At 38.8% G+C, this 17932-nt stretch overlaps 1 protein-coding gene across 23 annotated transcripts in view; it reads right to left on the bottom strand.

The window, feature by feature from the left end:
• kif1b (kinesin family member 1B) overlaps nt 1-17786 on the bottom strand; it is a 61298-nt gene extending 43512 nt beyond the window's left edge. For all 23 annotated transcript variants that reach the window (XM_077731940.1, XM_077731952.1, XM_077732000.1 and 20 more), the window contains exons 1-2: nt 17503-17786; nt 14804-14953 (exon numbers count right to left, since the gene is read on the bottom strand). In XM_077731940.1, coding sequence (XP_077588066.1) covers nt 14804-14909 — 106 coding nt within the window. In that variant the 5' untranslated portion in view covers nt 14910-14953; nt 17503-17786. The remainder of the gene's footprint in view (nt 1-14803; nt 14954-17502) is intronic.
• Nucleotides 17787-17932: the final 146 nt, after the last annotated feature.

The following is a 17932-nucleotide window of genomic DNA, read 5'->3' as shown; positions in this document are numbered from 1 at the left end:
AAATTAAAGCTTCTACTCGCGCTTCAACTCAAGGGTGCATTTAATGGCTTTCACAGTCGACACAGGGCTCAGAGGAGGCTGCACACTTATCAATAATGCAGTAGATGAGGAGAAGGGTAGGATTGGGTATCGCGCACTGTCGGTCACATGCTGATAGAAAAGCACAACGTGTACTCAGAAACAGAAACACTGAGGGCATCATGCTAAATGTGAGAATTGCAGTAGAAGTCGTCACGTTCCAAAATGAAGAGCCTAAGCCTCAATACAGGTTTAAGCTAGGCTTTTTTTAAAGATATGTTATGAGATATGAACATAATTAAGAATGTGCCGATGGTGAACGGAGAACGTGCACAATATAAGACGGCACCCAGCACTCCCATTGACATTTAAAAACAACATGACATTAGCTATGTAATGAGTTATATACACCAGGGCTGAATATTTTAAAATTTTCCAAAAACATGATCTTTTGCCTTGCATTTTTAACACATTTCATGTAAGAAAACACAAATAAATTCAACACCATTACAAATATTTCTTCAATGAATTGCAAATAATTGAAATAAAGAGAATACCAATAATACTTGGGGTTAAAAAATAAAACCATTAACATAAGCGTATACGCTTATCGCGGTTAATGGGGACCGGGGGCAGTAGGCGTGCCCCTTCAAAAATGCTTAAAGAAACGTGTAACCTGGCACAAAAGCACCAGCAAGCAAAAACATCATAGTAGTCCGGATGGAGGATCTTCTGCAGTTTTTTTTGCACGTAAGAAACATCGTTATTGGGAGTTGTGAACATTGTTTTTTTTTGGCGGTGAAGATGCGCCTAGAACAGCCACGACGTCATCAATGTGATTCCTGAACTCTCACCATGTTATTGACCATTTCTTTGGCCTTTTTTTTGATGCAATTACTAATTCTTATTGAATATTTTGTTCCCACCTCTTGTAAAATGATGTAATTTATATTTTTAACTGAATATCTTTAAATGTTTTTTTTTTTCCTGCGAAGCTCTTGAGTCCGCGATAGCTGAAGCGCGAAGTAGCGAGGGAACACTGTACTAGCAAGTTTACCAGTGGTTTAAAAGTAAAAGCTCTCAGCAATGTTACATTCTGAAAGCCATGACTTTCCCAGTTATGAACCATATGCTTAAAATTCTTAAAGCAAGATTATCCTAAAAATTGAATTGAATTCAATGTTTTTAAGTGCCATTATACTGGAATGATAACATTTAAAAATGCTATTTCCTTAATGATAATGACTTATAGTTATTGTTGTACTGTGTCCGGACGGACAGAGTAAAATGTTTTCACAATTTATTTGAGCATTAACTTTCCTTGGAAAGCCTTGATCATACTATCTATCACTTAAAGGTAAAAAAGCAGAGTCGGGGCTTGAAAAGTGGTTACTGAAAGAGGATATAGTGGGACAGGTGGCTGTATAAAGATAAAATATCATCTTTGACCAGCCTCCAAAGAGAAATAGGAGCTAGGATATTTAGAAACGTAGTGGTGTTTTGGTTACCAGTTCCTGGAATGATTTTCACTGAAGAGATAGAAGAGTAATTGATGTGGGATGGCCTCAACAAGCCAGTTGAATGAGCAAAACCAAAACTTTCTGATAATAAAATATGATCCACACTTTATATTGTAGTTATTTTGGTGATTTATAAGAGAAGTAAGTATGCTGTAAGACAGTAGAAGCCATTCTTGATAAGAGAAGATACAATTAAGTGGTGTAAAGCTAAACTGATTTTAATCGGTTATCAGTCTATGATGTGTGAGAGCCGAGTAAATCAGTCAGTGAAGACCTGGATCAATAAAAAACTTGAGTTGTCTGATATACCAAATGTAAAAAACAAAACATTGAATTTACCTGTTCATATCACGTGTCAAAGTGGAGGCCCGGGGGCCAAATCTGGCCCGGCGCATCATTTTGTGTGGCCGGAGAAAGTAAATGATGAGTGCCGACTTTCTGTTTTAGGATCAAATTAAAATGAAGAGTATAGATGTATATTAAATTTCCTGATTTTCCCCCTTTAAATCAATCATTGTAATTTTTTCATCCATTTTTCTGTGTTTTTAGTTAAAGAAATATTTTTTAAAAATCTAAAAAAAATATATAAAAAAAGCTCAAATAAATATTGTTTTAGATCTATAAAAAAACTGAATACTGGCTTTTAGGCCAGTTCTTTTAAACCATTTATAAGATTTTTTTTTTGTTGTAAAATCTAAAAATATATTTAAAAAAGCTCAATTAAACAATGTTTTAGATCTATAAAAAACGTAAGTATAGTATAGATGCATATTAAATTTCCTGATTTTCCCACTTTTAAACCAATAATTTTTTAAATAAATCATTTTTTTCAGTTTTTAGTTCAAACATTTTTCATTTTGTAAAATCTAAAAATATATTTTTAAAAAAGCTAAAATAAACATTGTTTTAGATATATATAAAAAAGGAATATTCATGGGTTTTCATACAGTTCTTTTAGTCCATTTATTTAAAAAAATCTAAATATTATATCTAAAATGGTCCGACCCACATGAAATCAAGTTGACGTTTTAGCAGCCCCTAAACCAACCCGAATCTGACACCCTTGATTTATATTGTGATGCTCAAGGGACAAAAATAAATCTCTCAATCTGAATGGACCCTGACACCCAAACTGCAAGCTATGCTTTATAATGTTAATGAAACTTCCCATTTTCCAATTATAGTGAATATTCCCAATAGAGAAATCCTCTTGGACTTTAAATGGCAGACGTGTCTGGTGTGTAATAAACACCGTCATCACACGTCTTTCTAAACCATGGCAACAGGTACGTTACCAGTTTTTGGTTGCCATAGTAACCCCAACTTGCCACGTAAGAGTGAGGATGAGGCACATTGTGCTCTGTTTTATGTTCCTTCAACTACTTCCCAATGGACCTTTATTTTACAGTGTAATACGATTTTAGCAATATACAATTTACAAATTGTAAATCAGGTAATCTGAGAATTGACCGTCATGCACAAAAAAAACCCATTTGGTTAAATATTGTTTGTACTTAGTAAATCTTAACAATATTAAAAAAAAATCTCATTAAGGCTAAAATAAATGGCATACATCTAATGAGACAGTCACTAAGCAGAGATAAATTAACTGCACAGATTCATTATGGAAAGAGAACAATCAAATATCGATTTGCTACCAAATACTAATGAACTGCATTTTTGGGTTTTGATGAATAAAGAAAATAAGAATTCCCATTTAAAAGACATTGATACCCATTAACTGATCACTCAACTCGTCTTATCATCAGACATAACCTATTTTTGACTTAAGGCCGTTAATTTTTGTTTAAAATAAGTTGATCTAGTCCAGACATGGGCAAACTACGGCCCGCGGGCCACATCCGGCCCGCTAGGCCTTTTAATCCGGCCCGCCGACGTTGTCCAAATTAAGGTTTTACCCCAAGATGGCGCCAAGTAGCTCTGTCCACTCTTATTTGTTTTTCGTATTTTACAGCCCCTCTATCTTTTTTTAAATTACATTTTAATATTTCTTAATACATTCCTTTTTACTTTACTTTGTACTTTATACTTTTTACTTTAATGATGAGTGATGAGTATCTTAATACTTTAGTCCTTTTTTTCTGTTTATGTTTCATATGTACTGTTAACGGATGCACTTTTTTATATGTTATCGTATCTTGTACTGACCCGGCCACTCTGTCAAATTTTTAAAGTCAATGTGGCCCCCGGGCCCAAAAGTTTGCCCACCCCTGATCTAGTCAGTGCAACAAGCAGAAAAGGGTAATTAACCTGTTTACTAGGAAAGGCTGTTTTTCATTCCAACCTAAAAAAAAAGAACCATCTAGCAGTGCGTGCAGTGAATTCTCATTAACCCATGTTTGTCTTCCAGCCATTGGAATGTTACTAGCCTTCCTGCGGCCTATGTAAATGTGAAATGCATGGTGATGTAATTGGTCACCTTGGAATGCAGCTTTTTTTGCAATGCTACAGAATGCATTTCTCCAATATATTTTTATGCTAGTTATACATTTTGACAAACGTATCTTCAACAATGAAAGAAAAAAAAGGTTTGGGGTGTTTGTAAATAGTACAAAAACGTGCATCATATTGCTTTTCAGCAAAATAAAACTTATTAATAAAAGATATTGACTTCTGTCTTAGGTGTGACCCAGAAAATGTCATCAAAAAGCCAAAAAAACATGCCAGAAGAGATTATCCTGAGTGCTTAAAAAGACAGAAGGAAGAAAAAGAGGAAATGGAAAATATTTCTGTACTAAGGTAAAGAAGAACAAACTAGAACAGCCACAATAGTATTATGCGTGTGTATTATACTATGTAGAGCAGTGGTTTTCAAAGTGGGCGGTACCGCCCCTCGGGGGGTGGTGTGAACTTTCAGGGGGGCGCTGACGAATAAACAGGCGAATGGGGGGCGTTGAAATAGTGAAGGGGGCGATGGAGCAATTACAGTAAAATGTGACGTTGGTGTTTGTAGAAAGACCGGAAAAATTGATTGTCTGTAATAAAAAGTCGACAAAAAACAAGCTTTATTGAAACAAGAAACGTTGTCTGCTCGAGCGCTCACGAGCAGCGCGCATATACCGTATATCACTAATTGTCGCGTAATTGAAGAATAAATGATAACCATTTTTGTTTATTAAAATTGTTTTTTTTAGTCTTCAAACTGTTTGTGATTGAAGAATCAACCAATTCTTGTGACATTTAGCAATATAGTCGTTCTAGCGTTCGTTGGAAAGGGGTAAAGAGGGGGGCGTTGGCATTTTGGCCCGGCGGTGAAGGGGGCGGTGGCCAAAAAAGTTTGAAAATCACTGATGTAGAGTCTCTAGGTGTGTATTGCCTCGTATCACAATTCAAACCCAATTAATCCCAATACTATACTTTAAAACAATTATTGCATTTTTTCTATAAACCCTTTAGAAAAAAGAAATCAGGAATATTGTATATTGATTTATTATTTTGGTGCTCGGACTTTTGGTCGCGGGTCTTTTGGTCGCCGGTCTTTTGGTCGCCGGTCTTTTGGTCGCCGGTCTTTTGGTCGCCGGTCTTTTGGTCGCCGGTCTTTTGGTCGCCGGTCTTTTGGTCGCCGGTCTTTTGGTCGCCGGTCTTTTGGTCGCCGGTCTTTTGGTCGCCGGTCTTTTGGTCGCCGGTCTTTTGGTCGCCGGTCTTTTGGTCGCCGGTCTTTTGGTCGCCGGTCTTTTGGTCGCCGGTCTTTTGGTCGCCGGTCTTTTGGTCGCCGGTCTTTTGGTCGCCGGTCTTTTGGTCGCCGGTCTTTTGGTCGCCGGTCTTTTGGTCGCCGGTCTTTTGGTCGCCGGTCTTTTGGTCGCCGGTCTTTTGGTCGCCGGTCTTTTGGTCGCCGGTCTTTTGGTCCCTTTTGGTCAAATGTACTTAGATATTAAACTCTCTCTCTCTTAGATATCAAACTCACTTCAATGAATATAATTTTGAGAGCTGGATTCAACAGTAAACTCTGTCACTATTTGACCGGCGACCAAAACACCAGCGCCCAAACGTCCGGTTACGATTATCTTGAATAACCCACGTCCCTCGAGCCTAGCACATACTGCCATCCAGACTACCATAGCTATAACACGACCAACACTGGTATGTCTAAAAGCGTACATGTTTGTTATGATGGAAAAAAATACGCTGCTGACATAAGCCCATAGTTTGAGCATAGTTACAGTACACTCAAATGGTTGTTCGCTCTTAAATAGTATAAGCAAAGACTGCAGGGGGTACGTTGTCCATTGCCAAAGAAATACTTGGTGTCTTAGTGTGTCCTGGTTGCCAAGGCTGCAGTACAGATGACAAAGTTATCAAGGGATGCAACTCAAAGCTGCGAGCTATAAGTAGTGTCTAAGCATCACTATCCAACATTTAACAAACAGCTGAGCTTGCTGCAGCCACAACACCGGACATACAACATTTCCAAAACAACTTTGTTAGCTCTTTGGTTACAGATAGTCACTTCAAAGTCCTATCAAGGACATGCAAGTACATCACAAAAGAACACAGCAATGGAATACCGGTCTAATGAAACAATGTAGCTGTGACCAGACCACCCCCAACCCACCATTAAAAGGCTGATGACGTTATTGTTATCTGCAGAGAGTGTGGATGGGGGGAGCACAGGAAGGGTCGAGAACACATCACTGAATACAGGGTACTGCAGTTGACTGCAAAACATGTTAGGTAATCTGTTATGACAAGGCTTTAGGGGTTCAGCTGACACTACTACAATAGCCCTTTTCAGTTGCTTTGACAAACCTTTCTTTAGGAATTCCCTGTTGTGTTATATAAAAAGGAAATTGTTTAAACTAAGTTAGGTAAATGTATGTTGGGCCAGACCATTTTAGATATAATATTTAGATTTTTTTTTTATGAATGGATTAAAATAACTGAATTAAAAGCCCTGAATATTCAGTTTTTTATATATAGATCTAAAACAATGTTTATTTTTGCTTTTTTTAAATATATTTTTAGATTTTACAAAATTAATTTTTAACTAAAAACACTGAAAAAATGATTAAAAAATTACAATTATTGATTTAAAAGGGGGGAAAACAGGAAAATTAATATACATCTATACTCTTCATTTTAATTTGATCCTAAAACAGGAAGTCAGCACTCATGATTTACTTTTTTTTTTTTTTTATTTACCCGGGCCACACAAAATGATCCGTCGGGCCAGATTTGGCCCCCGGGCCGCCACTTTGACACCTGTGCCCTACATTATGGGACTTCATTTTATACCTAGAGCAGAATACTAGAGTATGACACTAATTACATTTGTTGTTTCGGCAATTAAAAGTAGATTTAATAATTGATCAATTTAAAACCCACCGTTCCACTGTCAGTATCATTCGAAACAGATTTAAAACCAGCAAGGGTGCTCGTCACCCAAGACTTATTGCACAGTATTTCACAGAAATGCAATAAACCATAGTTGCAAAAATTTGGACATTTGACCTTAAAAAATTGTTACTTTAGCAGTGGCAATATGCAGTGATGGCCTGTGTTGCCAGCTGTTCCAGGAATGACCACTGTCTATTTATACATGAGCAGATGGCAGCTAGTGCATTGCATGCCGACAGGCTGTCAGTGACAGAAAGGAATGGAAAGATTTCAGCTGGCCAACCAAACTGTACATAGCTCACACAGTCCACAGGCACGGATCACTTCTACATAGTGCAACTGTCTTTTGATATTAACAGTTCACGCGGATTCACAGATACAGGATAACACTAAAGGAAAGATGATAATATGACAATGTGGAATTAACTAAAGAGGAAACGTGCTATACCAGCAAGTACTCCATTCAAGGTTAAAAAATAAATAAAAAGAAAACACAAAAACTGTCAGGAAAGACCAATGAATGAGCCACGTACAACTGTAATACCCAACATGGTGATAAATAGACTCTAGAACAGACATGGGCAAACTACGGCCCGCGGGCCACATACGGCTTTTTAATCTGGCCTGCCAACGTTGTCCAAATAATGTTTTTTTTTTTCCCCAAGATGGCGCCGTCATGCGGAAGCCAGTGGCAGTAGCTCTGTCCAATCTTCTTTGTTTTTCATGTTTTACAGCCCCTCCCCCTTTTTTAAAATTACATTTTAATATTTCTTAATACATTCCATTACTGTTAACGGATGCACTTTTTTATATGTTTCGTATCTTACGCTGACCCATCTGTCAAATTTTTAAAGTCAATGTGGCCTCCCAGGCCAAAAAGTTTGCCCACCCCTGCTCTAGAACATCCAATCACAGTTTATTGTCTAATTGAAATTTCAACTTAATCTTATGACTAAACTGTATGCCAAAGTTTAGATCATCATATGATCTAAATTGTTCACGGTAAATATGGACAGAAGCAGAACCTCTAACTTTCCATGGTAACAACAGGCCTACTGAGGGGGAAAAACAGTGACCTGGATTTCCTCACCCTGAGTCTCCCTTTAAATGCTTTCAGACTTTACATAAGCACTGAGACATCCTGGATAAAACTGTAAAACAGTGATCTGTGTGGGGGAAGAAAAAAAACATTCCCAAACTGAGATCAGATAACAAGCCCATTCTATACCTTCTCATTGAGAGTAACATGAGTAGTCCTTTAAATTAATTTACTGTATCCAGAACAGCAACATCACAGAAAATGTTAAAGTGCAGCAAAATTTGAGGGTCAATTTTGCATTCATTGTTTTAAAACATGGCCTCTCTGAAATTTTACTCATGACTGTTACAGAAAAAGCATTGTTTTCCCCCAACCGTGCATGGACTGTAAAACTGTGCAGTCACACCAGGAATTCAGCACTCAAACAGTGGGTGGAAGGCGGACAAAACAGTCTGGAAAAAGAGCAGCGTTGGTTTGGACGCAAAACACTACAAAAACACATTTGCATTCTTGAAATGTGGGAAAAAGCCTAGCCAATTCCCCCCAATTTGGCAACCACACAAAGTGAAAGCAATAGACGAGAGTGCAACAGATGATTAGCTATCTTTGGGTACAGACTTGCTATGTTCACCATGGTCTCATCTCATATTCTGAACCGCTTTATCCTCACTAGGGTTGCAGGGGGGTGCTGGAGCCTATCCTAGCTGACTTCGGGCCTGAGGCGGGGGACACCCTGAATCGGTGGCCAGCCAATCGCGTGGCACAAGGAGATAAACAACCATTCAGGCTCACACCCATGCCTAGGGGCAATTTAGAGTGTCCAATCAGCTTACCATGCATATTTGTGGAATGTGGGAGGAAACTGGAGTTGTTCACCAAGGAATACTTTGAAATACTAAACCCGGATCAGGCAGGTTTTCATCAAGAGAGTAGAGTATCACCCACAAGAATCCAATCACGACACAAATATAACATCAATCGGTATGGTGATACATAGCAAAAATATGAGGGTTAAAAGTTGAATTGACAGCTAGTTCAATTGATACTTTTTCCGAGTAGTGCTTCTTTCCGCCGCTAATACCGACGCCTGGCGCTTTAAATTACATTTTAATATTTCTCAATACATTCCTTTTGACTTTACTTTGTACTTTATACTTTTTGCTTTGAGGATGAGTGATGAGTATGTTAATACTTTAGTCCTTTTTTATGTTTATGTTTCATATGTACTGTCAACGGATGCACTTTTTTATATGTATCGTATCTTATGCTGACCCGGACCATCTGTCAAATTTTTAAAGTCAATGTGGCCCCCCAGCCGAAAAGTTAGCCCAACCCTGGGTTAGTCTCAAACTTATTCTTGTCTAAATTAGGACAAGGGGTTATAGAAAAAGTAATGGAAGAGGGGGGTTAGGGTACAGATGAACTTCAACTTTCAAAAAACAAGGTACCGTATTCTCACGACTATGAGGCGCACTTAAAAGTCTTAAATTTTCTCCAAAATCGACAGTGCGCCTTATAATCCAGTGTGCCTTATATATGGAAAAAAACAGAAAACCAAAAACCACCACTGTCGGATATTAAAAAAACAAAAACGCCTGAACTGAAACAGTACTGTTAAATATGCAGATGCCATCTAAATTTACAACATCTTCCATCATATAGCTCCTCCCCCACTGCAAGATTTTATACAAAAAAATCCCAAACATCAACAATGGCTGGCTCTAGAGGTGACTGTGTAATGAGTGCTTCATACCTGGAAGTCAATAGCAATTACCATATTTTCACGAATATAAAGCAGACTTAAGTCTTAAATTTTCTCCAAAATAGACACTGCGCCTTATATATGGAAAAAATGTCACTCATTGAGGGTGCGCCTTATAATGTGGTGCCCCTTATAGTCGTGAAAATAAGGTAAATCAAGAGCCCTTCGTTTTCTGTATCTAGAAGTAAAACAAATGCTTTATTGAAGAGCAGTCAGCCCTGCGCAATTAGGCTAATGCCTCATGACCCTTATGACACACACACAGCATGCACTGAAAACAGACATCTGCCCACAGTCCCCGTCCCCCACCCATTCCCTTCCTCATTAGGAGGGCACTCTCAAATGTCAAGCCGGTCGGTCTGCAAGTGGTCCACGTGGGCACATGTGTGTTGGTCCAAGTCAATCCCAGCATGAGGTGATGAGGAATGTGATGCCCTGGAGTGTCAGCGTACACCAACAAGGGTCATTGGGATTACAGAAACGGGGCGTGGCATACTAAGGGAAGGCCGTGGATTAAGGCTTCTAATCAGGTCAATCAGGTCTGTCTGTAGAAGTTTAGCTGCATCATGATAGCCATTGATGTTCAAAAAGTGGCACCATTTTCCTCTTAAGTAACAACAAGTTACATACACAGCAAAATGCATTCAGAGTTTGTGTTAATTTTTTGTTAATTAATTGGTATTTAGTCATCATGAGAGGCGGTGTTATGTAAAAACACACTTCAAAGAAACTAAATTGTTAGACAGACATGCAAGCTCCTCCCCCACCACAATCAGCACTTCAGTGTTGACAATTTATGGTCATCCATACATTCATGGCTGCTCACCAGGCTCAACATAACATGAGTTATGTAACCATGTAGCTCAAGGGTGTCAGACTCGGGTTGGTTCGCGGGGTGCATTTAACGTCAACTCGGTTTCATGTGGGCCGGACCATTTTATATATAATATTTAGCTATTTTTTATATAAATGAATTAAAAGAACTGGATCAAAAGCGCTGAATATTCTTTTTTTTTTATAAAAATCTAAAACAATGTTTATTTTAGCTTTTTTAAATATATTTTTAGATTTTACAAAATGATTTTTGAACTAAAAACTGAAAAAATGATTAAAAAATAACAATTATTGGTTTAAAAGTGGGAAAATCAGGACATTTAATATGCATCTATACTATACTTACGTTTTTATAGATCTAAAACATTGTTTGAGCTTTTTTAAATATATTTTTAGATTTTACAAAATGATTTCTTTAACTAAAAACACAGAAAAAATGGATGAAAAAGATTTAAAAGGGGAAAATCCGGAAATTTAATATACATCTATACTCTTCATTTTAATATGATCCTAAAACAGAAAGTCGGCACTCATGATTTACTTTCCCGGGCCGCACAAAATGATCCAGCGGGCCAAATTTGGCCCCCGGGCCGCCCCTTTGACACCCGTGATATAGATGCTGAAGAGAAAAACACACTGTGCACCTTATGAAGGCAGTATTTTGATGTTGTTTGAAGCACAACCACAAGGCTTTTCTAATGACATTAGTTCTGCTTAGTAAGAGTAAAGCATGTCCATTGAAAAGAAACCTTTACTGGTTTACAGCCAGCCTTTCTTGCAGCAGCCTTAGACACATTCCCTCCACAGTGAATAATCAATTTGCGAGCACTCGGTCATTGACAACTCTCCATGCATAGGCAGCAGGCAAGTGAGACAGGGAGCATGAGACAGCAGATCTGCAACCAACCTGTATGCTCTCTCCGTGTTATTGAGGCAAACAGTCCCACAATAACCCCCTGAGCAAAACAATAATAGGAGAACAACAACAAGCAACAAACTCGATTAAACAGGCGATGTCTAGCAAGCTGTCCAGGCTCGGCCAATCAATGCTACTTTGGTGTCGTGCAGCTTTGGCTCACGAGGCAAGCAGAAATTAAATGAAACCCTAAAATCTCCTGAGAACCATCATTTTGGAAGATCATTTGATTGATTTGTGGTAATGACAAAGGATATTTTATCAAACTGCTTTTACATTGAGTTTATGTCTCATTTCTGTCATATTCTTTTCTTGTTTTCAGACCATAAATAGGTTCATCAGTTGTCAAGCCATTATTGGTTTTCCAGTTTCAGACGCTCCCCTACTTACAAAGGAGTCAGGTCGAATTATTCAAGTTGTATTCCCGTGCAACGCTCACCACTTTCTCAAACGCATCAAGCTTCTTTATTATTGCCTCTTTGGTTTCAAATATAGTGGCTTGCCTTTTCCTTGCATCTCACAAGAAGCCTTTTGCTTTTCACCAACTATATTGAATAATGGATGCACGAGAAATTTGATGATAGAAATGAAAAATGTTCTTTGCGCACTGGAGATACGTCCCACACTTCAACGAACTGGGCTGGGGAAGGTAGACGCTGGGTGAGCCGAGTTCTCACAGCGCTAGGCGTCGGTATTAGCGTCGGTATTAGCACTACTCGGAAAAAGGCGCGCAATACAAAATCGAACTTACGAACATTTTTCGACATAAACACAATTTGCAGACATGTTCGTATGTACCGTTTGTTCGTAAGTTGAAAGTTCGTAAGTAAGGGAGCGTCTGTACTCTGGTGACCCAAATAATCATATCAGGGTGTGGGGGGGTGTACATTGTAATGCTGTGTGTGTGGGCTAGTTGAGTTTAATAAACGTCCGTGTGTCACTATCTACATTCCGATTTTCAGCACCCTAATAAAATAACATACCGGGCATGCCATCTGCAATGAAGGCTCAATAAAGTCAATATGGCCAAATGCCAGCACCCCGCATTGCTCTGCAATCTGTCCGTGTTCAAGTAAGATGAGAAAAGGCCAATCCAAGCCACCAAAATGCTGCATTTCCACTGCAATTCTGTCACAGTTCGCATGCAAAAAAAACCCCACCCTGCAAAGAATGGTGGAATAATGGAAATCCCAAAACATGGAGTTCCACCACTTGTGATTTGAAACAGTCCGTTGACAGAAGGGATGAAGTAAGTCAGCCATAACTGGGTTTTGAGGGAAACTTGGGTATATTTGTGCAGGCTTAGTCTAATGAGTCTGACAGACATATTCACAGTTGGGAGAACATTTTGGTGATGCCAGGTCAATGAATTTTTATATGAGATAGACTTGAGCTCATATCTCAGAAACTAAGAAAGCATGACTTAAGCGGAAGTTGGCAACATGCATATCCTGATGACTCATAGTCACAAGGAAAGCCCACACATTCAATCACGACAGCATTAAAAATATTCTAGTCTTTACTTGGTCCTTTTTAGTTTAATCCTTGAGCCAAAAAAACAAAGGTTTAGTACAAAATCCTCTTCATGTGACATGTTATGCTATTATTTTAAATACATTTTATAACAGTTAGCTTGACATCTTAATCCCCTAATATTTTTGGGGAAAAAAAATTGAAAATGAACTGAAAAAATGCAAATGCATGCCCATTTTTTTATTTGTAATTAATACTGGGGCATGAGAAAACAACAAAAAAGCCAGATTGAAATATTCGTGATCAACTTTCCAGCTCTTATAAAAAGCCAACACGCTAAAAAAGACGTCAAAAGACAATTTTAATGTTAAGAGTGCCATCTAAAATAGCTGGAAATAGCGCTTATGTTCATAGGAGCATACTTTATTTGTGTAAATGACCTTTAGGACATAGATTTGCAACATTTTGACAGAAAACTGTCTGTATTGGTATGTAACTGGAAACAATGGTTGATTTGTGTACATCTTATTTTCTCAACCACCACCATTTTCTATTTGCTGCTCAAGCGTAAACATCGATTGGAGGCCATCTTTACAAGGAAAACTTGTTTCCACCAAGAAGTCACATTTTTCTTTCAAAATAAAATAAAAATTAATAAAAAATCCACTTCTCAAGACCTATGTAATTTTATGACAGATTTCTGGCATGTCCATTCATGTATATTTTTGAAAATGGCAATACAAATAGGGGATGGAAACAACACCATGAACTAAAAATTAAAAAAGAATCACTGTAAATCACCAAGAACTAAAAATAAAATAATTTTTAAAAGTCACTGTAAATCACCTATAACTAAAAATAAAATAAATTAAATAAAAATCACTGTAAATCAACTATAACTAGAAATATACCAAATTTTAAAAAAATCACTATAAATCACCTATAACTAAAAATAAAACAACATTTTAAAAAAACTGTAAATCAACTATAACTAGAAATAAAATACATTTTAAAAAATCACTGTAAATCAACTATAACTAAAAATAAAATACTATTTAAAAAATCACTGTAAATCAACTATAACTAAAAATAAAATAAATTAAAAAAAATCATTGTAAATCTGTCAAACTAAAAATAAAATAATTTTTCAAAAAATCACTGTAAATCTATCAAACTAAAAATAAAATAAATTTTTTAAAAAAATCACTGTAAATCAACTATAACTAAAAATAAATTATATTTTTTTAAAATCACTGTAAATCAACTATAACTAAAAATAAAATAAATTTTAAAAAATCACTGTAAATCACCTATAACTAATAATAAAATAAATTTGAAAAAATCATTGTAAATCACCTTAACTAAAAATAAAATAAATTTTAAAAAAATCACTGTAAATCACCTATAACTAAAAATAAAATAAATGTTAAAAATCTCTGTCAATTCATAAATTAAAATCAATAAATCATTCAAATTATTCACATATGCTTCCCACAGCGTGGGGGGAAAAAGCCTTGAGGAATCAGATTGGGAGGGGGGTTGAAAACTACTGTGGCTGCTTGGTGTCTTTCTAAAAACCAACTCAGCACTTCTCACACACTAACTCCTCAGGCATGCAAGCTGCTTTAGAGGAGGAGAAGGAGGAGGAGGAGTGTCACCATGTAAGCCTTTTTATGTATTCTTTCCAGGTCTGCTCCTCCCCAACTGTCTCACAATTCACTACTAAAAGGCCCAAAGGTAGCAGTGGGGTAGGGGTTCCAAACTAGAGCTCATGGATAATGTGTGGCCAGCAAATGATTGAATCCAGTAGATTTTAATTGTACATTTGGTTCACCATGTGTACATAGAGACACTTGTTCAATGTGTGTACATTATTGTAGACTTACTAGTAGAGTTGCCTTGCATCTGAATGATACATTTTGAATCCTTGCTCGTCTCCCTCGTGTTGAAGGGTCGAACTCGAACGGCGACTTTAACCGACGCCCCAGACATGTTTGTTTTGAAGAACGGTGCCTCCAATTCTGGTAATTGTCGACCTTGCGTAGGAGATGAAGAAAATGTTCATGTTAAATCAAGCATCTGAAGCATTCTGACAATAAAACCAATTATAGCAATTCTAAATATTCCTGAGAGGAATTTATTACTTCAAATTATTGCTATTTCTTGCGGGTTTTTCCAAAAAACAATTGAAAATACCAAGCTTTGGCCCTAATAATCGATGCTCGGACGTTTGGTCACCAGTCTTTTGGTCACCAGTCTTTTGGTCACCAGTCTTTTGGTCAATTTTGGTCGGCGGTCAAATAGTGACAGAGTTTACTGTTTAAACCAGCTCTCAAAATTATATTCATGAGAGTTTATTTAGGAGAGTTTAATATCTAAGAGAGAGAGAGTTTAATATCTAAGAGAGAGACCAAATGTCCGGCGACCAAACGTCCGGTGACCAAAACGCCCGGCGACCAAACGCCCGGCGACCAAACGCCCGGCGACCAAACGCCCGGCGACCAAACGCCCGGCGACCAAACGCCCGGCGACCAAACGCCCGGCGACCAAACGCCCGGCGACCAAACGCCCGGCGACCAAACGCCCGGCGACCAAACGCCCGGCGACCAAACGCCCGGCGACCAAACGCCCGGCGACCAAACGCCCGGCGACCAAACGCCCGGCGACCAAACGCCCGGCGACCAAACGCCCGGCGACCAAACGCCCGGCGACCAAACGTCCGGCGACCAAACGCCCGGCGACCAAACGCCCGGCGACCAAACGCCCGGCGACCAAACGCCCGGCGACCAAACGCCCGGCGACCAAACGCCCGGCGACCAAACGCCCGGCGACCAAACGCCCGGCGACCAAACGCCCGGCGACCAAACGCCCGGCGACCAAACGCCCGGCGACCAAACGCCCGGCGACCAAACGCCCGGCGACCAATCGCCCGGCGACCAAACGCCCGGCGACCAAACGCCCGGCGACCAAACGCCCGGCGACCAAACGCCCGGCGACCAAACGCCCGGCGACCAAACGCCCGGCGACCAAACGCCCGGCGACCAAACGCCCGGCGACCAAACGCCCGGCGACCAAACGCCCGGTGACCAAAACGTCCGGCGACCAAAACGTCCGGCGACCAAAACGTCCGGCGACCAAACGTCCGGTCACGCTCATAATCAATAAACTTTACAAAGTGCTGGAAATATACATCCAATCAAAACATAGTTTTACTTTCCAGAAGTAAGCCACACTTTGTTGAGGTATACGCCCAAGAAATTCTATCCAACAGGCGTGCTTAAAATGACCGTGGGATAGAGGCCCAGGCCTGGCCACTCTATCCACCACTTTTTGGAACTGTCAAAGGAAACGGACTTGGTGTCCTATTAAAACACCATGTGAACAGGCAGGCTAATCCTCTACTGCTCTATGTATGTTGTGGAATAGTGCGACAGGATGCAGCTGGGTGCTTTACTAAGCACCACAGCACGGATGCATTGTCTATGATGATCTGCACATGAACAACTCCATTAAGTCATTTCTTACCATTGACAGTTATAGATGTCATATTATCCATATTATATATGAGTTGACAGTGAATGATCATGTTATAATGCCATTGGCTACTTTTGACTCATCGATGGGACATCTAGAGCTGTCAAATTGTAATGAAACATAATAATTTAATGGCAGGCAATGTGTTAATAAACAAGAAAACATGTAATATAAATGGAATTCATGTGAAAGACTGTCGCTAAATATTTTAAGAATAAAATTGTAAATTTATTTAAAAATCATGTTTAAATAGCAAATAAGACAACACAATGAAGCCATTTTGTGATGTCATTTATACCCAAGCACATACACAGGTGCACGTGATATTGGGTATAAGTGACATAAAAAGAGGGCGGGTCCGTAGGGATGCTCATATTTGATTGGTTGAAAAAGTAACAGCATTCATAAAACATCTGTCCACATGTCAGACAGCCACTTTATGAAAACATATTTTTTTTTTCCACTATTACACATCAGGAAAAAAAAAACGACTCTTTAAATTTTATTCAATTTGTTCCACTATATTTTTTCCACTGCTTTAGAGAGGTTATAAGTGTTCTCTGTCCCTTTAACGAGGGTAAACGTCCAATCTATTTTGAATGGGAAGGTTGACGAAAAACATACATAAAAAATCACTCTTTTTTAAATTTTAATCTTAAAATTTATATTCGTCTCGTTATCATTAATAATCGGCGCATCGTTCTGGTCTGTAGCATACATCCGGTACAAGAACCACCGAGAAAGTCAATCTAGTTTTAATACATTTTTAAGAAAATTTAATCAAATACGAATCATACATTTTAGATTCAATAAGATAAATTTACATTGAAATGAGATATAAAAAAAAAAAATAAACAAGACCGATTAGAGCGGTCCGGAGACGCCGCCATTCATCCGCCCGTGTGACGGGTTGGGACGAGCTAAAGCAGGCTAATGCACACGAGCCACCGACCCACGAACAATTTGGCTATTATAGAGTAAATATCGCTCCATTTCGTGGTGACAATCGGAGAAACGAATGGAAAAGAATAACTTTGCTGCCCTTCCTCACCTTCGAAGTCGGTCACTCCAGCAGCGTCAACACTCTCAGCCAACGGAGACTGGTACCAATAAAGCTAGCGGACGTCAAGCGTGTTGTTTATCTATCAGAATGTGCCAGCTGGGAATCTGTCGTAAAGTCCACTCCCGTAAAAAAAAATGTCCATCATCGCGGTGTCCTCCGCCGAATGGATCTCGAATCGTGACTCTTTATTGAGCCTTGTTTTTTCCTGTAATTCTGAAAAGCGGACGCCTATCTGCAGTCAGGCGGAGAGAATTGATCAACTGCCTTGATTTACCAAGATTACGTCAACTCCATCGCTAGCACGATGAGTGATGGCAAGCTTGGCCAATGAGAGAGTAGATTTCAATGACAAATGGATAGATAAGCCAATGAACATCTGAGAATAGGAAATGGGCGTGACTTATTTTTTCTCCCTCAC

This window comes from Stigmatopora nigra, chromosome 1 (assembly GCF_051989575.1).
Source record: "Stigmatopora nigra isolate UIUO_SnigA chromosome 1, RoL_Snig_1.1, whole genome shotgun sequence".
Lineage (NCBI taxonomy): Eukaryota > Metazoa > Chordata > Actinopteri > Syngnathiformes > Syngnathidae > Stigmatopora > Stigmatopora nigra.
This window is presented reverse-complemented; position numbering and strand designations above follow the sequence as displayed.